The 22,399-nt window shown below is 38.9% G+C and overlaps 1 protein-coding gene across 3 annotated transcripts in view; it reads right to left on the bottom strand.

Moving 5' to 3' along the window:
• dclk2a (doublecortin-like kinase 2a) overlaps window positions 1-22,399 on the bottom strand; it is a 59,014-nt gene that overhangs the window by 9,842 nt on the left and 26,773 nt on the right. For 2 of the 3 annotated variants that reach the window (XR_004846698.2, XM_023262232.3), the window contains exons 3-9: window positions 13,814-13,943; window positions 11,410-11,508; window positions 10,954-11,004; window positions 6,946-7,040; window positions 1,883-1,970; window positions 1,656-1,764; window positions 383-440 (exon numbers count right to left, since the gene is read on the bottom strand). Coding sequence is in view for 2 of the 3 variants with exons in the window: in XM_023262232.3 (XP_023118000.2) it covers window positions 383-440; window positions 1,656-1,764; window positions 1,883-1,970; window positions 6,946-7,040; window positions 10,954-11,004; window positions 11,410-11,508; window positions 13,814-13,943 (630 nt within the window). In the remaining variant the exon portion in view is untranslated. The remainder of the gene's footprint in view (window positions 1-382; window positions 441-1,655; window positions 1,765-1,882; window positions 1,971-6,945; window positions 7,041-10,953; window positions 11,005-11,409; window positions 11,509-13,813; window positions 13,944-22,399) is intronic. The other variant, XM_023262233.3, reaches the window with a different exon arrangement.

The following is a 22,399-nucleotide window of genomic DNA, read 5'->3' as shown; positions in this document are numbered from 1 at the left end:
CAATGAAGATAACATTAAATGAATGATAAATCCAGTGTAGACATTGTTAATGTGGTAAATGACTATTGTAGCTGGAAACAGCTGATTTTTAATGGAATATCTCCATAGAGGTACAGAGGAACATTTCCAGCAACCACCACTCCTGTGTTCTAATGCTACATTGTGTTAGTTAATGGTGTTGAAAGGCTCATTGATGATTAGAAACCCCTTGTGCAGTTATGTTAGCACATGGAGAAAAGTGGGAGTTTTCATGGAAAACATGAAATTGTCTGGGTGACCCCAAACTTTTGAACGGTTTTGTATGTATTGCTATAGGGGCTAAACATGGACACACAAAGACAGAAACAAGAGAAGGAAATGGTGAGGGAAAAAAAAGTGAAACCTTTCCACGGCACTTGGCCTTGTCGATGATCTTCAGAGCAAACTCCTTCCCCGTGGACCTGAAGAGAAACAGTGCAATTAGCGATGACAATAAAGACAGCACTGACTCTGCAACAATGTCTGTAATTTAAATCAAGTGCTCACTGGAGAGCCTCAGTGTGCAGGAACACAGCTACAATTATTGGAAAGGCTGCTGGCTGAAGAATCAGTTTATGGAGAGTTTGAGCAGAGACAGGACAGCTCAACAAGAATATGAGAAAACATCCGTAACATGAGGCTGAAGAGTAGAGTTTCCTTTTCATTACCAGCTGAAAGAGTCGAGTCTTTTGCAAATGTGACCACACCCGACAGCAGCGTAACAACAGCCAACAGTCACACTGTGGCAAGGTGTGAAATTAAACCACTGCAAAATCATTTTCATATTTTCATTGTGTTAAATCCTGTTTGTATCTAATTTTTGAATGAGATACGCATTGTGCTTATATGAAAATATATATTCTCTCCTGCAGTTTAACATTTTCTCTGACAGAAATGGAGCAACCCAACAGCAAATGACAGGGAAGAAGACTCAAGGTTGGGGAAGGCTGTTGTAATATATGTGCATGATCAATCATCAGCCATGTGAGCTGGGGTGACTATAAATTCTCTAACTCCCCATTAGTCAGTTAGAACTGAAGAAGCCTCTTGGATGAAGGTGAAACGTCTCCACAAACCTACAAGAACAGTTCAGTTGATTTCTACTGAAGCTCCGACAATTATCAACCAAGCAAGTTTCACATTTCTTCTAAATCTGTTAACTCTTGGAAACGGCACAGCTTTTAATTATATCTAATGATCTCAGTTCCAGACCTTTAAGCTTAGAATATTTTAGTGGCTTTGTGAACATTTTGTCATATTTGTTGGGCTTTAAGGATAAATACAGTGTATTTTGTGTGAGAAGTGTTTGTTTACAAGAGCCTGCACCATGCACCTTTAAGTACTATCCAATGAGGTGCACCAGGTGAGAGCACACACACTTGAGTCTTCTTCTCATCATCATCATCATCATTTCCCCCGTCTGTCTGAACGGCGTGTTGACTCAGAGATTAAAAGGCTAATGAAGTAAAATGACTGCTGGGTTTAATCCACAAGATATTTCTGTCTCCACAATGCCTGTCATCAGGACTTAAACTCCCTGGTTGAAAAGTGACTGCATGTGATGCACATACCGGCGGTAACAAGAGACGCCGCTGTGCATTAAGCATTTCCAGTCTGACTGAACGCGTCTCACCCACCTCTCCACACACTCCTTGACCACTGCGAAGTTGCCGTCTCCGATGACCTTGCCGATCTTGTATTTTTCCAAGATGCTCAAGGCGGGCAAGTATCTGTTCCCATTAACTTCTGAGGAGAGATGGAGGTTACGGCACTCAGCAGGCAGGTCTTGTGGTTTACTAAAATGAGGCCTTGGAAAAAACACTCAGACAAAATTTTGTGCAAAACACCACAGAAGAGAACAAACCTTCTGGGCTCAGCTGATTGGTTTGCTCCTGGTGATTGTTCAAAGAGCCATTTACATTTGGGGAGGAGATGTGATGTGACGGAGGGATCTGCAGGAAGAAACCAAAAAGAGACGAATGCTTGGTCTCATAAATACTCAAAGCAAATGGAAAAATTACCATGGCAACCTTAGCACCCATAAAACATAGTGTGCACTAATGGTTTATTATTGCTGGGTGGCATTTTCTTGCATAGAAATGCATCAGGTTACACAAAAAAAGGACACAATACATAATTTGGCAACCTCCACACTTTAATGTTCAATTATTGTCTATTAATTTACATAAACAAGCTGCAGTTTTAATCCAAATTGGTGTAACATTTTGTCTTAAACCAGAAAAACTCCCTGTTAATCTATGTCATTTGGAAATATTCTGTTAAGCATGTTGCTCACAAACATAATGAACGTCAATCCAAAAATAAATACACTTAATATTTCAATAGCGAGGCAGGTCTAAAATCAGCTTGCCCTTCAAAATGTACGAGAGCCTCTGGAATAGATCTCCATATCCACTTATCACTGCACATAAATGAATGATTCATTTGTAAAGAGTGCCATTTCTGCAGAGCATAGCAGCGACAGTTTCAGCATCTTCTGGGGACATTTTTGAGATGTCAGCAATAAATGCATTAAAATCAGACAAGAGATCTTCTCCATTATGTGCAGTAGTCCTTCTCTATCTTACTGCACCGTAATGTACATTACCTAACAGTAAGGATGCATTATTTAGTCTGTAAAGGTAGCCCTCTGGGCCAAAGTGGAAGGTAGGACGGCTTCAAGGTCCCTTTTATGGCTTGACACATAAAAAAGGCTTTTTTGTCTGATAAAGGACTTTATCTGTTTGTCTTAGTGAGGATGAATGAATGACAGAGTGAGGGCTATCATTCATCAGGCATTAACATCCTTTCTCTTTCAGTTTTTCAAAAAATCTTACTCTACTTTCCCAACAGTGAATTTTAAAGTCTTCAGTAAATCATAAAAACCTTCTATGCTGCCAAATTAATGTGGATGGATCAGTCTTTGGCTGGGCTTAGTGAGGAATGGTGCAACGGTGGAGGAGGTTTGCCAGCTGGCTGGATCTTTCAGAAAATTGTAGTTGCGGACTAACGCACAGCTTACAGAAGAATCCATCAATAAATCAGATTAGTATCTGAAATGCGACCAAAAACGCATCACAGAGCTACAACAGTGTGTAGGTCACACAGGACTGTCAGTCAGTGACTTAATAACTTCACTTGACATAGATTTATTTCATTTTGTGGTAAGTAGGTCATGAAATCTTGCCTTATCCGCTCCTTTGCAATAAGGCCATTATTGGCACTAACCTGACTCACTTGAGGTCTCTGAGGAAGCAAACCTGCACTGAAACCGATGGATTCATGCTATTTTACAAAATGGCAACTAGAAAATTGCAGTAAAGAAAAATCCACGGAAGCAAATATGGTTGTAGATATAAATAGAATCAGATAAAAAAGACTTGCAAAGAAATGTAACATTTTTATGAGGCCTCAAGAAAGCACAAACACTGGATGAAAACCGAAACTTTTTTTGAACTTTATCCATATTTTATCCTTGTGCATGTTAAGAGGTTTACCAGTCGTCTTAATGAAAGTTTGATAATAGCTTAAGTTTATTCATATGCTTCATAATTCACTGTAAGTGTCTTTAATGCGTCATGTGTCCTAAATGTGTCCCGTGAGACTGATTGTCAGTGTGAATGTGTACAAACTGTATAAAGACAAGTGTAGATATTACAGTTTTTCTCAACTGATAAGACACTAAATTCCATTCACTGCACTCAGCCATCAACTGACTGCACACATTTCTCAAAAACAGGACTCTGCTGTCCAAATTTTGGACACTATTCATGGTTTGCACACAGTTTCCAAAACTCTTGCACTCTTTTTGCAAAAGACTGAACACGTTTTTTGCTCATTTGAACACACTTTGTCACTCATAGCACACATTTTTCAAAAAGTGAACACTAGGAAGCAGAACTGGGACACTGTTCCAACACTGCTGTCACAATTAAGACACAACAGGTCAAAACTGAAAACACTTTTACCAATGAACTGCACACTATAAAACCTGCTGGGAAGCAGAATTAGCTGTTCAGAATGGATGTCAGAGGAGCAAGAGTTCATGTTGGAAGAAGAGGATGTGGACGACCCAGACCACAGCCAGAACCAGAACCAGAACCTGGACCTGCCCATGCACCTGATCCTGGACCACTTTACATGGTATGTAAATGTTGTTTGTGACTTCAGTGACATGTCTATACTGGAACAATACAAGCAGTCAGAAATGTTCTGAGAATACTGTAAAAAATCTAATGCATAATTCTGGTTCACAAGTTCTGGTAAAACTACAGAAAGTGAACATGACTGACTTTTTCTGTGTTTGGTGTGCGTTTGTTCCAGAGAGTTTTTCAGTTAGATTCTGATGATACACATGAATACATCTATGTGGATGAGGCTGGTTTCAACCTGGGCAAGAGGAGGAGAAGAGGGAGGAACATCATTGGACAACGGGCTATAGTCAACGTCCAGGTCAGCGTGGAGCAACGTAACCCTCTGTGCTGCAATAAACAATCTGGGGGTAACTGACTGTCATGCAGTTCTGGGCCCATACAACACCCAGCATTTGTTGACTTTCCTAGATGGACTTAGAAGGTCTACTGACACGGTGCAGCAGGGCATTTGGCAAGAAGACGCGTTTTTTGTTGTTGTCTGGGACAATGTTAGTTTTCAGTGAGGACTACTGATTCAGGAAAGGTTCAATATGAACCCTCAAGTTGTGGTTTTTCTGCTGCCATATTCTCCCTTTCTGAATCCTATAGAAGAATTCTTCTCTACATGGAGGTGGAAGGTATATGAGCAGCAGCCATACTTTGGGAAAATCTCTTCAATCAGTGGTCTTAGCATTTGGTGATGATTCTGTTGATGCATGTCAGGGCTGGATCAGACACACTAGGTCGGGCCTATTCAATTGGCGGCCCGCGGGCCACATCCGGCCCGCGGGCCCCTCACAACTGGCCCACCCCCCAATGACCCCTTTCCAACCATCTAAAGCAGCCCTATTCAACTAGCGGCCCGCGGGCCACATGCGGCTCGAAAGCAACCCTCGAGACGACAAGTTCTTACAAAAATTCCAACATTATTGCGAACATTGAATGCAACACTTGCCGTAACCTAGCAACTAACCCACAATGCATTGTGTTGAGTAGACGCGTTTGAAAAGTTAACATTAGCAGTTCTATACAGGCGAAAATAGCAGCATGTCTTTTTCTATCCTGAAACGAGGAAAACCGTCGGTTTAATCCTGCGTGGACTGACAAGTATTTATTTATTTACCACCAAGTCCGAACGCCAAACCAATGCGTTTACTCTGCAACGAGTGCTTTGCAGCGCTGAAAGATTATAATGTCCGAAGACACCACGTTGGAAAAACATGCCGCGTTTCGGACAAACTTTCCCGAGGGATGTCATGAGAGAGCGGCTATAATTCAAAGTTTGACTGCATCTTACAACCGGAGCTGTACTACAATGAAGCGGACCTGCACAGCTCAGGAAAGGGCCACGAAAAAGAGGCTGTTCACAGACTCAGAAACTGTGAAGAACTGCATGTTGGCTGTCGTGGATGAAGTTTTAACGGACGATAAAGTTAAGACGAGTGTGGCATCTGCTATCAAACAGGTCTGACACGTCAAACATTCTCGCCACAGATGTCTTCGAGACATGGTAAGTGCAACAAAGCAGCATGCTGTAGCAGACACTAAAGGTAGTTTTATGTATTTATGTGACTATTTTCTGTTCACTTATTATAAGTTTAATATTTAAGAAAGACATTTTGTTTTGACAGTTATTTCACTTAGTTGCACTTTATTATGCACTTTGATGTCAGCTTTATTTCATTTCAAAGGAATATCACTGTGCCCACTGTTTATTTTTTTTGATTATATGCACTGAAGCTGTGACTGTCTCAGATGAGACCAAATATAGACAGGGACAAACTCTGTTTTTTGTTATTTCAAAAGAAGAAAAATGTCTCAAGTTCTGAAAAGTTACTGTTAACCAAGTTACTTTTTAATGCACTTTCAGATGTGACCAAAACAAAAGATGGTGTTTCTAATCTGCACTTAGTTTTTATGTTCATATGCACCTTAACGTGCTTATATTTACCTATCAAAACGTGCTGAAGTTGTGTGTTTGAAATGTAAAATTTAAAGAAGCAGTATTTCAGCACAGGTTTAGTTTAAGTACTGCTCTTCTATTATGTTTATGTCCTTTTGGATGTGGCAATACGTTTATAAACATCCAGTGTCTTTGTTATCTGTTTGTGTTTATTTTAAATGGTTAACTTTGCTCAGTGTCTGCTAAAAACATCCGGCCCAGCTCATGTTCTTAATCTGAAAATCCGGCCCCAGTGAATTTTTAATTGAATAGCCCTGCACTAGGTCCTTCTTTCCAGAGAAAACATAGCGAGTGATGTTGATGAGGTCCTGAGGTCTGACCAGGCTGAAATAATTGATGCAGACGTGGTGTAAATATCTGCATACTGTACTGTGTACAATACAGTGCTGTATTTTTTTTGGTGTCTAATATTATTTTTATTTTATAATGTACAGTCAGGCACTGCAATGGTCCCTCTGATTCATTTATAGGATGCATTTGTGTTTAAGTTGTCATTTTTGAGGACTGTATAATTTTTTTACACTTCTTGTGAAAACACAGTGAGAGAAGAGTGTTTTGTATTTAGCAGTGCAGTGTCCTAGTTTTGCTTCATGTGTCTTAATTTTGGAAACAAAGTTCAAAATTTGACAATAAAGTGCGCTTTTGACACAAGTGTGCAGTGCTTTGTGAATTGTGTTCAAATAAAAAAAATAGTGTACAGTGTGTTGGGAAATGTGTGCTATTTCTCAGGAACAATGTCTTATCAGTTGAGAAAAACTGTATTATGTGCAAGCTGTGGAGGTCTTGTTGGACAGCAGCTACAGTATTTGCTGCAGTGACACAGTGTCTCACCTTAAAACTGGGGATGGGCCGGGGGCTGGTGGGAGATGGTGTGGAGGACTTGGTGGACTTAGGAGCTGAGCTCTGGCTTGTTGAGATACCGTTTACTGTGTAGAGGAGAGGAAGGAGATTTGTAAGAGCAGTGAAGACAGGCAATCTGATCTCTAAGTAAAGACATCTGTGACTAAAACTAATTACACTACCGTTCAAAAGTTTGGGGTCACCCAGGCAATTTTGTGTTTTCCAAGAAAACTCATACTTTTATTCGCATGGTGACATAATTTCACAAAGGTTTTCTAATCACCAATGAGCCTTTCAACACCATTAGCTAACACAATGTAGCATTAGAACACAGGAGGGATGGTTGCTGGAAATGTTCCTCTGTACCCCTATGGAGATATTCCATTAAAAATCTGCCATTTTTAGCTAGAATAATCATTCACCACATTAGCAATTTCTAGACTGTATTTCTGATTAATTTAATGCTATCTTAAATGAAAAAAAATGCTTTTCTTTCAAAAATAAGGACATTTCTAAGTGACCCCAAACTTTTGAACAGTACTGTACATGGAAGACGTCCAGGTAATCTGTGGTTCTTTTACTAATTTTACTAATATGTAAGTTACAGTTAAGTTCTGCAGTAAATAAACAGTTATTTACTGCAGAACTTAACTGTAACTTACATATTAGTCATTGATATTATCATAACTAATAATACTGCAGGGTCTTGGTCTTACCATTTAACTGAGTCAAATTAATTTGTATTTTATATCATTCTGTTGGGTTTGAACCATATGACCTTCCATTACTCATTTAAATTAACATCATAAATAACAATGTCGGGTCCTAATCTTAATACTTACTTATTTAGCAAATTCACAACATTAATCTTTTACCTTTAGTGGAAAGCATTTCGGCTCGATGGATATTTTAAGTGTGCTATATAAATAACAGCGACTTCTACTCTGCATCACCCTCACTATACTTGATTTGCTCATCTACATATTTTTTGAATTTACCAGCAGCTATATATGTAGTATATTTAATGCCAGAGCTGTACACCATAGCAGTAAACTATAATTAGTTTCCATGTTAGTTGTACTTTGCATGTATCATCTGTCTTATCATGCATGTATTAAATTGTGTGTTTTATGGTCCTTGTGTCCCCCCTACCTCTCTATCTCTACCTCTAAACCCTCTACCTCTATCCCTCTATCTCTACCTTTCTACCTCTTCTGTCCCTCTCAACCCACCTGGCCAGCAGGCAGATGGGTCCCCCCACATAAGAGCCGGGTTCTGCTCGAGGTTTTTTTTCCTGTTAAAAGGGTGTTTTCCTGCCACTGTCTCCTTAGGGCTGCTCTGGGGGTTCAGGCATATGGGTTCTGTAAAACGTCTCGAGACAATTTGACTGTAATTGACACTATATAAATAAAATTGAATTGAATTGAATTGAATTGAATTGACTGGACATGACTCATGTACACACTGTATGAGTGAAGAAAGGAGCCATATTATGCAAAAATACAGATTTTTTCATTGATTTGAACATAGTCGTATGTCCCCAGTGTGCCTAAAGAGCAACAACATATGAAAACAAAAGCATGCCCTCATTTCCTTCCATTTTCCACAGATGAGAAAATGTGTCTCTAAACTAGACCTTTAAGTTTCAGCCCGTTGTGATGTCACAACGGGCTCCAGGCTCCTCAGTGGCAGTAGATGCAGAGAGAGGTGTGAAGTGTTCAGCAGCAGCTCAGTTGGAGTTAGACCTATATACGCTGACACAGCCATTGGCATGTTAGACGAAACAATACATGCAGTAATTGAGGCTGAAAGTAGAAATACACATTCTGGGGAAATGTGAGACTCACATTAATTTGTTAAAAAGGAACAATACAGGGCCTTTAAGACAAGGTACACAAGCTCACAGCAGGGATGAGACTTTATTGCTTCAGAGATTCATTCTCTCAAGAACAGATTATTTCTGCCTCCCTCTCTCTGCGTTTCTGGCACTAATACACAGACATAATGCGTCAAACTTTACCTCTAAGTCTGTCATCTGCATAAACCCAGCTGAGCTGAGGAAAATCATGTCACACTGCCTGCATGCTGTGTCTTTGCACTGCTGTTTTAGAGTTGTAAGTTTTTGTTTCATTTTAAAGGCACATTTTTTTCTTCTTAAAGGAACTTCTAAATCAACATTTGAGAAGTTAAGTGAATTATAAGACGTGGCATTACACTGTTGCTTTAAACGTTTTAAAGTGTGTTTTATTTTATCTTTTGAGCATCTCAGCTGCAGATGAAGAGGGATGTGATGTAACTGTTCAGTTAGAGCCCGGTTTAATCAGCACAGCTGAGGACTGTTTCTAAAGCTGCATCTACATAGAAGGCTTTTCAGCCACTTCTATGTTAGTCCAGCCAGCTGCCTATACAAGCAGCATAATGCTTCATGTTTTAGTCATGCTACACATGTGTGAATGTGAAAGGAGCATTTTTCGGGTGTGAGTTAATTTTACACATGTAAGTACAGGGACTGTGTGTTGGACTTCCAAAACATGAGTCCTAGAACATCTGAACACAAGAGCTGTTACTGCTTTACTAAAACACACAGTGTGAGTCAGTTGATGGCTGTAAGTCAGGGGATTCTGCAGCAGCCAACTCATAGAACAGATAGATATGTACAGTTCACAGCAGCTCCAGTCAAATAAAGGGAGAGAAAGATAGTCAAACAAAAGACAGACTATCCAAACTGAAAACGTATAAACAATATGAAGCTCAGAAGATTGCAAAGAGAAGACGCAAACATCACTGATGTAAGCAAGAAAGTAGAAAGAAAATACTCCTCTTTGGCTGTAATTTTCATTTAACACACTATATAGAAAGCCTTATTTAGTTTTAATATAGATACCCTTAGTGGAGTTAAAAATGCTGAATCTGAATAGAAAATATCATGTTATTACATTTCATTTATTTAAAAAACACACAAAACAATTGTAGCTAGCTACAAAAAATATTACTTATGTTTGAAGTAAAAGGCTGACATGAATGTGTTTTTTTCCTATTTAATTATGGTCAATAAGTTGATACTGCAGCATTAATGCAATATTACTAGACTTGGCTAACCTTTCAACAACTCACATGCTATGTTTGGATTTCAAAATGGTTGTATGGTTGCATGCTAATGATTCTTTATCATTAGCATGCAACATATAACATATGAGAACACTTAACACGGCTTCAGTTAGTAAAGTGATGCTAACATTTGGCAGGTTTGGAGGAGGTTGCAAAAATTTCATATTTCAAGAGAATCCATCATATATTTTAAATCCGTATATGAATGCCAACGGTATGTGCCGTTCACATATATTTGTAGGTTAACAGGTTGACTGGACTGCTAATATTCAACACACTATGCATGACAGCAGGGCAGTTTATAGGTTAATATTTTTGTCCCCTAAACCTCACCAAGCTAAAGTTACAGTAACCAGTTTAAACAATGGTTTCATCACAAGTAGCTTCTTATTTTTGTGCATCTGTATGTATTTTAGAGTGACAGCAGACAGGAAGTCTATGGAAAGTGTAGCATAATGACTTACAGCCAATGGGAATTGCTGCTCAGGGAGTTTGTGCTCATATAGTATGCATCCTAACCACCCAGCTATTTGGTCATCCACCATGAATAACTTCAATGCAGAATAAGAGACTGTGACTGGCTCATGGGATGTCGGCAGAGATGTGACTGGATCATTAATGACAGATCCAAGGTCGGTTTTCCATAAACATGATTTATCTAAATCAGCTCAATACCATTTCACTTCTATGGTAAAAAAATACTAAACACTGATGTTTCAGAACTAACATACACCATACAAAGGGCCAAAATATTGCACTATTATTATAGTTATTGGACTCTTGGCAACACTGGTTGGACAGATAGATATTTGTACGACTACAAAAGCTTGGTTAACCAATATCATTTCATAGTTTAGGCCAAGTATTTCAGCAGAAAACTTTAAGCCTCACCTGGGGACTTGATTGGTGACTGACTGGTTGAGTAGTGGACAGGTCGTCTTGCTATAACAGTGTAAAACAAAACACATCAAGCACAGAAGTAGCACCATTAGTAAAATGCCAGTACTTTGACACTAGTTGAGCTTCAGATGCAAAGCTGCAACTCCAAACTGCAAACTCTTCTTTAAATCTGACATATTAGCACACAAGTTGTTTCGTAATTTAGCCTGTTGACAGTAATAAAAAGGCCTGTCAAACAGAAATGTATTTACAGTGCTACCTTTGCATTAGATAAATGGAGTGAAAAAAACATGATCTCACACACATAATGCAATATCTTAAAAGATTTGACCTTTCCGATTGTCCATTTACAAGGTCATGTGTTATGTGTGAATGTCTATTCATTTTTCAAGGCTATCACAGGCAGTTTCTTTGTTTTTTTTCTAACGCTGTTTCACTGTTTCCTACCTGCACCAGGAGACTTGCTGCGTCGCGAAGGTCCAGGGCTCTTAGCTGTCCGGTTTGGAGTAGCAGAGCGACTGTACGATGACTTTAGCACTTTGCATTCTGGGGAGACAACATATTCAGGGTCACTACTGTATTTATTACCTTCACCTATCAACAAACTTGTCCTCTCATCTTAAGCACAGAGCCAATGTGGCACTCATGTTCACATTAAAGTGTCAGGAAACGTTTTTTCTGTGCCGATTTCAAGAATGCTGGTCACATGAGGACAAAGAGGCAAACATGGTTGAGCAAAAAGAAATGAAAAAGCAGTCCATACTATCAGGTTCCACTAAGAGCTCAGCTACATTAACATTTTAACGCTGTGTTTCTGATTCAGGGTGGGTTACTGTCACATAATTTTTCATATGAAAGTGTTCTTTACCAAATCCAAAAATTAGATAATATTCTGTTTCTATATCACTTTTATTTCAACAAAGTCAAACTTTGGCTTTTTCAAATGTGTCCTGCAGACTTTTTGACTCCTAGACTACTACTACTATGGAGAAGAAACAGATCTTGGTATCTTTAAATTCTTAAAGACACTTTCATTTAAAATATGGTTTAGATTTTGTCTCAACTATCCTCTCTGATAATCTACATATCTGTAAAGGTCAGTGCAGTGCTACACATCTGATCTTCACATTGTAAGCGAATAAAAGTGCATTTTGCAGCAACATCTAGGCTAAAATTATTACTGTTCATCATAAATATATAAAACAAAAAGTCTTTTTACAGTATTTGCTGCATGTCAGAGCTGATTATATTATGAGTATGTTATAATGAAGCTTGTTTCAGAAGTAGGTTTGTGTTAATGACGGTGGAGGCAGGAGAGGAATAATGCAATGACAGAAACATGAAAAAACACACCCACAGTGCATTTCTAAAGTGTTCTTTGTGCTACAAATCAGAGCAAATACTTATTTCACTGACTGACTAAAGCAGCTTCAAGTATGGGACAATTCCTGGCCTTGTGTACACAAGAAACACCAACAAACCAAATCCTTTAGTTAGCCAGAAAGCTCTTGAGCTCAGAAAAGAGCTCACATGGTTTTAAATCTCTTTGTTTAGCCCTGCTACAACTGGACTCTTCTAAGACTAAGAAATACTTGGAGATCAATGAATGCCAAGAGACATGAAAATCTAAACAAACTGTAGCTACTTGATGACTTTCTGACTAAAGCTAAGCTAAAGGCGGATACGTTGCTACATAGACTAATAATCCTCGCATATTCTTCAAGTCAGGCTGAGTACAAACTCTTCTACCTCTTCTGTTCCAAATGTCACATTTTCCTTTCCTCATTTCAGCTGTAGAGTGTATCCTGGACCTATTTTGCAAGAGGAAGAGCAGCCTCTGTACCTTGAGGAGAGAATACAGTGTGCCTTTTTTGTTCTTTCAAAGACCCATTTTCTATGTGGAGCAGCGGAGTGTAAGTGGGACGAAAGCTCCAAACTATCTCTGAATACGAACAAGCCATCATCACTCATCCTCAGGATCAGTTGACACACAGTGTGTGTTAGGTGGCTCCCTGTTGTTAGTTAACCTGACCAAACAACAAAAATATTACACAGGATGTCGATACTACTGGACGGTAGCTAAAATAAACTCCTTCTTCCTTCCCATGTTCATTCTTGGCAGAGTTCTGTGTGGCTATGACAGTGAATGGATCCTCTGGTTTTAGAGGCCATATCCTGCTTGCATGCTCTCGTACTTTCAGTGGGTTTTCTGCACAATAAAGGGATGATGCCAAACAGAGATGTGTGCATAGCATGTGTACGGCGCATATAGTACAAAACGCGAGCACAGGGGACTTCGTACAAACACGGTGAAATGAAATCTTAGTCAACAAGAATGCAACCTCTTTTCCTTACTTGAGAGCAAGATTTTGTGTTAAAATGTGTAACACCAGGTGCCCCTGTAGCTCAACAGGTTGAGCTGGTGACCCACAAACAGGTGCTATAGTCCCCGATGCAGCGGTAATGAGTTCGAGTCCGACCCATGGCCAATTACTGCATGTCTTTTCCCCACTCTCCTCCCCATGTTTCCTGTCTCTCTATCCGGTGTGTGCTATAACAAAGGCAAAAGGGCCAAAAAAAAAAACTTAAAAATATGTGTAACACCAACGTTTTTCAGTAGATGCTGGATAAACTGCTACATGGATTGCTTTTTAAAACAAAAGTCAGTTATCAGTTATCAAAATTGCAATAATCTGGATTTAATTGCATATAGAATCATATAAGACAACTCCCTGAAGGAAAAGAGTGTTGCAAGCAGTTGCAGGAGAAGAACTGGAGGAGGAAGAACACCAATACTAATACACACACACATACACCGAGACAGATGTTAGTTAGTCTTAGTCAGGCCTACCAGTCATAAAGGCTGTGGAAGCCTTACCGCTGTGATCCAACACAAAGTCGTCCTGAGCGTAACGGTACTTCTCTGGTCCGCACGCTATGAACACGTCATCATCCCCGAAGAATTCCTGCAGGCAGGTAATCTGGAGAAAGAAGACATTTTTTTAAAATCATACAAATATTTGAGGGTCTAATACTCATTTAATCGGACTGATGGTCTGAGGCAGTTGTGGAAAAAGTGTTTTCATTGCTGTAAGTATCAATGTGACAATGTAAAAATACATTTTATTTACATTTAAATACTGAAGTTGTATTCGGAAAAAAAATCAATATCAGCAAAGAGTGCATTAAAGCTACCAAATGGAGATTTTTGTACATGATTACAGCATTCATTTCAATTTAACTGAATTTGTACAGCACTAAATGTATGGAAGCAAATCAGACTCATCAGAGTCTGAATTTTAAAAGCTGCTGAATTTCTTACTTTGAATTTTTTTGCATCAAAATTACGTATGTGAATTTTTTATGCCTGAATTTAGCTCATCAAAATTCTAAAAACCAGTTAAAAATTCAATGTCTTCAAAATTCGCCATCAAAAAAATTCAATGTCTTCAAAATTCGCCATCAAAAAAATTTGGTGTTCAAAATTCACCATCAAAAAATTCAATGTTCAAAATTCGCCATCAAAAAATTCAATGTTCAAAATTCGCCATCAAAAAATTCAATGTTAAAAAATTCGCTGTCAAAAAAATCGCTGTTCACATCCGGGGGACTCAGGCGTAAACAATCGATCCTGGCCACAATGAAACCTTAATCTGCACAATAACTTCACGGTAATCTTAGTCACAGGATAACTGCAAAACAATATTTGCATGTTGGATCAAGCCAACAAGCACAGCTACTGAAAAAGTATCTCAAAATGTACTGTAGTATTTGAGTAAATGTACTTAGTAAACTTCCATTCATAGGTACAAACATTATACTTATCGTTTTTGTGTTTATGTCTGAATAAATACACCAAAAGAAATCAGTTTTTGCAGCATGGATGACAGAGTTTGGTTAAATATGCCAGTTCCAGTAACTCTGTTCCAGTGATTCTGCATCAGTTTACACTATAAGACAGGTTTTATTTTGCTGAACAGAACAGGATTTAGCTATATGCACTACCAGTGAAATGTTTGAACACATTTAATGGTTTTTCTTTATTTTCATGACTATTTACGTTGTAGATTCTTACTGAAAGCATCAAAACTATGAATGAACACATATGGAATTATGTAGTAAACAAAGTGTGAAATAAGTCAAAACATGTTTCATATTTTTAGATTCTTCAAAACAGCCACCCTTTGCTTTGATTACAGCTTTGCACACTCTTGGCCTTCTCTCCAAGAGCTTCAAGAGGTAGTCACCCGAAATGGTTTTCACTTCACAGGTGTGCCTTGTCAAGATTCATTTGTGGAATTTCCTGCCTTCTTAATGGGGTTGGGACCATCAGTTGACAGCCTTATTTGGCAACTGTTAGAATCCATAATAAAACAGCAAAAGGGCCAACAATGCTCAGCATATCTGGGAACTTCTTCAAGTCTTCTTCAAAACCATTTCATGTAACTACCTCATGAAGTTCTTAGAGAGAAGGCCAAGAGTGTGCAAAGCAGTAATCAAAGCAAAGGGTGGCTACTTTAAAGAATCTAAAATGTAAAACATGTTTTGACTTATTTCACACTCTTTTGTGTACTACATAATTCCGTATGTGTTCATTCATAGTTTTGATGCCTTCAGTGAGAATCAGCAATGTAAATAGTCATGAAAATAAAGAAAAAATATTTAACTGGTAGTGTATGTGAAACTGTATTTTTAGACATAGCTACATTTGAAACAAGCCAATTAGCCTCAGTCTGCGAGATGCATCTGCTGGGTTTGAGGCTGTGACTCTGCATGTCTGTGACTAAACAGCACATTGACACAAAGAAACAACAACAGGTTGAGGTCAAAACATCTCGACATCCAGAATACTGCAGAGTCAACGCAGACTCTTAAGAGGGAAGCGATACACTTGGAGTTCATGCCGCAGGGTAATTTGTCCTACTTTTTCCATTCTGTCTCACACTATGATCATCATTTTCTCTGCACATCCGAGCGCTTTTTGTTTCACACCCACCACCCACCCCTGGAGACAGGACCGGGAGTTTCTTTAAAACTACAGCAAGTTGTGCCCACACACACAGACACACACACACACACACACACACACACACACACACACACACACACACACACACACACACACACACACACACACACACACACACACACACACAGAAAGATTATCCCTCTGTTGCTGTAGGTGGACAAGTAGGAAGACAAAGGAGTAAAATATCGGTTGATTATCCCACCCCTCCACCACATGCAAGTGCACCCACACTCTGGCAGGCATATGTACTGTATGTAGGGAGAGGGAAGGGTGCAGCATGGCTGAAGACTGTGGGCAGATGGATCCTCGAGGGGAGATTTGGGGCTGACACAGTGGGGGAAAGTGTGTGATTGTGTGTGTAGATGAAGTGGTGGTCCAGAAAAGCTAAATGGCTACTGAAGAGCATGAATAATCCTCGGAGTTAAAAAAAAGAGAGAGGTGAAAGATGACAGAAAGAAAGAGGAGGCAGAAGTGGAGGAGGAGAGAGAATTCACATGACAAAAATAGCCAAAGCGTAGCATTTCACACCACAAACACATTTTCATTCACTGACTTAGACTGTGCAGTTATTAATAATAAATAAGACACTTCACATAACACTTCTGCACGTCCTACATTCAGACCGCATGAAAAGAAACCACATTCATATCAATTACATTCTCATAATTAATGAAAAGGATCATGTCTGAACATACTGAGAAGGTGGTGGCCTTGTTTTGGAGGAAGGCTGACTGACCGGCAATCAAAAAATGGATAGAGAAGATGATGCTGAGCCTTCGTTTTTTTCAGTATGTTTTCACATGTTGAAAAGAAAAATGTACATAGCATAGTATCTACAGTATGTACAGTCACTAGTTATTTTTCCAGTATTTGTAACAATTGTGGACAGTCATTTTTTGTAAAAGAAATAATCAACTTGCGTGTTTTTTAACAATTTTCATCAGAATAAATGAGTTTAGTGTAAGTCTGTAAATGAGAAACATCACGTCTGTTTTATTCCACCTTTTTTCCATCATGAGAAACTGTTTAAATTTGGCAACAAAATATGAAGATGCAGTGAAAGTGGAGGAGAAGTGTCTACATACTGGGAGCCTATAGTGGGCGGCAGCAGATTATCATAGCTGGAGTGAATGTCATTCTTTAGATGAAACTCTTGCTGTGGAATTTGGCAGCTGATCGACACACGGTGCAGTCAGGGCACAGGTGTTAGAATCACCATAGCGACCGGCCACAGGGAGGGTCCAATGCATGTGGCAAAAATGGACACTGGTGTAGTGAAAGCTGCCATGGTGAAGGACTATTACGTGGTGATGTTAAGTAATGCTTCTCACTGATTTCTCACCTTCGCCGACACACTGCTTCCTCTGGTGCCGATGTTATCAGCAGTGACACTTTTCTGTATTTTTCCATCCACTCAGCAGGCCGTGGTCATGTGGACCTCATCGGTCATCTGTTTGAGGACGATGTGAGACAGGAGTGCAGGGATTGCTGAGCTGAGCACTGTCCCCTGGCAGGGAAACACTGCTGGGGAGGACTTCAGCAGTCAGATGACCTTGGTAACAGTCGCTTTAATTCAATTTTTCACTCTCTTTTTGGAGAGTTTGATGTGAAGATTGTCCCTACTCTTTTATCTTTGAATTAAATACAGATTGTGGCCAGCTTGCTGTGTTGTGGAGAGTTTTGTCCCTGAAATCAGGCACTGTAACTTCATGGACTCTCCTCTGGTTGCCTGGCAACTGCTCTAGGCCAAGAGCTGTCCAGCAAATTGCCTCTGTAAAACGCTGAACTTGTTTTTTTTCCGGCATTACACAAACAAAATAAATAAAGTAAGTGAGTTTTGGAGGTTCTGGTAAGTAGACTTTGTTTCTGACAGAGTCATAGTGGCTGTTTGAGCCTTTGAGAGCATGAAGTTATAAATGGATTAAAAAAAAAACAATCTTTCAGTGCTGCAGCTGGTCCAGGTTAGGTTTATCAACTGTCCTATATATTGCCTTGTAGTTTAAAGTCTTTTTGATCATTACTTTCACTCCTAAAAACACAGCTGTGTGTGTCATATTTAGAAGTTTTTCTCCCCCATGAAAACAGTCCTTTCTGTCTCCCGTATTAGACATCATCAACATTTTATTAGCAGTTTATTAACAGGCTATTAAGTTCACTATAATCGAATCATTACTGAAAAGGCCTATACTCTGGATCTAGGGTTAGCCAACTTTAGATCCATATCAAAGCTCCTTTTCATTTCTAAAATTCTTGAGAAAGTTGTTGCAAACCAATTATGTGATTATTTGCACAGAAAAGTTTCCGTCAAGATTTAGTATACATCATAGTACAGAGACAGCACTGGTGAAAATCACCAATGATCTTCTGATAGCTTCAGACAGTGGACTAGTTTCTATATTTGTTCTACTGGATCTCAGTGCTGCATCTGAAACAGTGGATCACAGCATCTAATTACAGAGACTGGAACAAGTTATTGGGATTAAAGGAACCACTCTAAACTTGTTTAAAACATATCTATCAGACTGATTCCAGTTTGTTCATGTTAATGATGATTCTTCTGCTCACATCAGAGTTAGTTATGGAGTTCCACAGGGTTTTTTGTTAGGATCGATACTATTTACTTTGTACTTGCTCCCCTCGGAAACGCTGCATAAATTTCCAGTCTTATACAGATGACACCCAGTTGTATTTATCTATAAAGCCAAATGAAAAAATCAGTTGGTCAAACTCCAGGCATGTCTGAAGGATATATAGGCCTGGATGATCTGTACTTTTCTTCATTTAAATTCAGACAAAACTGAGGTCATTATTTTTAAAGTGCTATGAGATGACATATGTTGTGAACTGACCAGAATAGAATAGAATAGAATAGAATAGAATAGAATAGAATAGAATAGAATAGAATAGAATAGAAATACTTTATTAATCCCCAAGAGGAAATTTGGTAGCTACAGTAGAAAGAGTACAGTTCCTACCACCACAAATAGAGATAAATAAGCAAAAATGTGCTGTAAATAAAAATAAACAAGAAAAATATAAATTGCTAAATGTCCCATGAAAAGAATCTACAGATGTTCAAGTGTTTTAGGTGGAGCACACCTGCTCACCTGGAACTCTGCTCACAGCGTCAAATGTTAAATAATTTCAAGTTTTAATATTTGAATTATTCAGTCATCAATGTTTGACATGGACACCAATTCTGCAGAAGATGCAGAAAACCTTACTTTGCAAATTAACAGGACTGGTTCATTAGGCTACATATGCAAGCCCAAAAATGTTAATTTTTCACTTTCAGTGGTACATGCAGTTTGACGGCAGAAAAGCTCTGCCATGGTGTCGACTGCATATTTTGCTGCACTATATGAAAGCATCATACGCAAATGTTAACAAGGTAAAATAAACCCCAATATATTGTCTTTTATGAATTCATACTAAGCTTTGAAAACAAAAGCGCTCGAAAATAATCTCAACCCAGCCCAAGCTCATTGCAGGTGCCATAATATCTAGGGGTTGTATTAGCTTTGCTAAAGGCTTTGATGTAAAAAGTGCAAAAACACTAAAATTGTTTGTTTGGGAGCTTTCTACAGAATCATCTTGCTGTTCTCTTATCACGGCAGATTAAACAAGTAAATGACCATTGAGTTGACACTGTTTAGTGCTCAAGATTTCTTAGAGCAGCACAGAAACAGAAATATCTCACTGCAACTGAGTGAACTAAATATGCAGGTGAGCACTGGGTAAGAACTCGGAAAATTTGTATGTGAATCCTTTGTCTGCACAATAACTTCATATGTGGGATAAGAGTAGAGTTGCAATGCAATATTTATATCATGCATTAACAGAATATATTCAAATACAGACCAAGTAGCTCATTAGCTCTGGGCTCATTTTTCTGAATAATTACAGCCACAGATACCAGTTTCCTTTGCTCTGCATGCATGATGGAGTTTGGTTCACTATTATTTTCAAACTCTTAAACATGATTCTGCATTATTTTACATTAAAATACGGGTTATCTGTTAATCGTATTTCCAATTACAGGTTTTAGCTACAGATGTGTAACTGTAGCACTTTTGGATGTAAAATAACTGCTGTGCTCCGTGCTGGCAGCTCACTGAGACAGGCCAATTAAAATCACAAGTTCCAGTAAGTGGATTTTGCTACTGACAGAGCCGGAGCAGTCATTTCGGCTGACCATCTCCCCTGGCTGGAACTTCATGTTTAATAGATGGATATCGGACTGCTATCGATCTTTTCATCCAACTCTCCAACAGATAGCGAACAATTTTGCTTCCCAAAATGTTGAACTTCTTTGCTTGAAGTTATGTGATACTGTTTGACAACCAAGAGCCAAGTTCTGCATTTTCACTCCTGCACAATAAATTACTTCATGTTAACTTAAATTTCAACAGCTTCAACGGGGCTTCGCCAAATTACGCCCCGGGTCACGCTTGTCCCGGCGCCCCTGAGGCAACAGGCTTATTGTGAAGAAGAAAAAAAAAAGACTCAGGCTGGAATATGATATGTCGCTGTGGAGAAAGCTTCTGGCTGAATTGTCATTTACTTTCACACCTCTGTGTGCAAGGCAAGCACTGCTGTGGCCTATGATAAACTACTTCTCACCCAGCCTGAAATGCCCAGAGGGAAAGCAATGAAATGGAGACAAATTGTTCCTGTGTGGATGTGTTTTAAATAGGCACAAAGGAAAGGAGGTCATGGGATTAGGAATTTATGTTAAATGAGTGTTTTAATTTAGATCAGGTTCTGAAAATTCTCCATTTACATCTTCTTAAAGAGTGACTCACTATGTATTAAACTAATGTATAATCTGTCTGTGTAGATTCTCAGTCATCCAGGTCATGGTAACTGATATTTCTTGTAGGTTCTTGATTCAAGAACCTACAAGAGAATCTAGTTGATTTCTACTGAAGCTCCCACGATTAATGTAAAATCCTTTAAAGTAAAGGTATTGTGATCACTCATTATACATTTCTGAACTACAATATGAAGCGCGGTATAAGAGAGGAAGTCATATGCGCAAAGGGAAAATCATACTGACCTAACATGCAGGTTAAAACAACCTGTACATTAGGGGTGGGAATCTGATTACAATTCAGGGGCTACGATTCAATTATAAAACGATTATTGATGCGTGTTTAATTTATGTATACTGTTGCACTTCTTGCCAAAGTATTTTATTTTAGCACGACACAGCTTACATATAACGTTAACATGGCTCTTGTCCAGTTCGCTTCTGCCGTCGACGTTGTAGAAGCTGAAGTGTTTCCACATGTCTGCTTTTTACCCTTTGATGCGCAACATGGGTCAAAAGAAACCCATATTTAATGGAATATGGGTATCTTTTGACGATGTTGTGCATCAACAAGTTAAACTAGAAGGACCTGTTCTGGTGCTCCAGGTGCGAATTCCAAAGAGATGACGCGTACCGCGCTTCTTAGTTCCACATTATTTAGAACTTTCTGTATTACTTTAATTAACAGATTTAAATTATCCCAATTTGGACGTTTGTGAATTGATTCAGATTCGTCCAAGTCCGAATCGCAACACATCTCAGAATCGGAAATTTCCCCCACCCCTACTATATAATTATACAGTAAACATAATTATACAGTAAACAAGTAAACATAATTATAATAAATAAATAAATAAGTAAGTAAACATAACTATACAGTAAAAAACGAACAGCTGAAAATCTTGCTTTGGTTACCTTACTGACGCAGAGGTGTGCAAGCGGGTGTGTCTGTGCACTGTAACGTAACAGTTGGGTGCATAAAAAACACATTTCTGACCAAACCACGGTGTTGTAATCGCATGCAAATCCTTCACAAGCAAAGCACTTAGGACATTAGCTAATTGTAATATTATTAAGCAATCAAATTCTTGGAGAGTCTAAGGAAGTGTAAAGAATCTGTCGAGTTCTGTGCTCACTCGTATCTCCTCTAACAGTAAGGACGTGATTCCTTTAACTTCTCGCTGCTGCTGCTGTGCTGATTGATTTGTCCCTCCTCCACCCCAGTCTCCTGCTGTTCTAGTTTCTCACTCCAAAGTCAGCTACACTTATTTTGTAGATTTGTGAATTTCCTATTTACAGTATTTTTCATGGAAATGTGTGCACTAAATTATGACTGTAATGTCTGTTAAAGATGCAGACTAAATGTTAAGGCTTAAAACATATTAGATAGTACATTGTGCAACATGTAGAACAACACAGGATGGACACATGGGGTGTTTCTCTCAAACACAAGATGAAACTTGGTCAAGGAGTGTATGAATGTCAGACTACATTGTCCATGTTTGCCTCTGCTCTTGTCAACTGCTGCCAGGACAAACAGCCAGTGGCCTTCTTTTGCCAGCGCCGTCCAATAGGGCCTGTCTCGCCCAATCAGT

Source organism: Amphiprion ocellaris, chromosome 4, assembly GCF_022539595.1.
Source record: "Amphiprion ocellaris isolate individual 3 ecotype Okinawa chromosome 4, ASM2253959v1, whole genome shotgun sequence".
NCBI lineage: Eukaryota > Metazoa > Chordata > Actinopteri > Pomacentridae > Amphiprion > Amphiprion ocellaris.
This window is presented reverse-complemented; position numbering and strand designations above follow the sequence as displayed.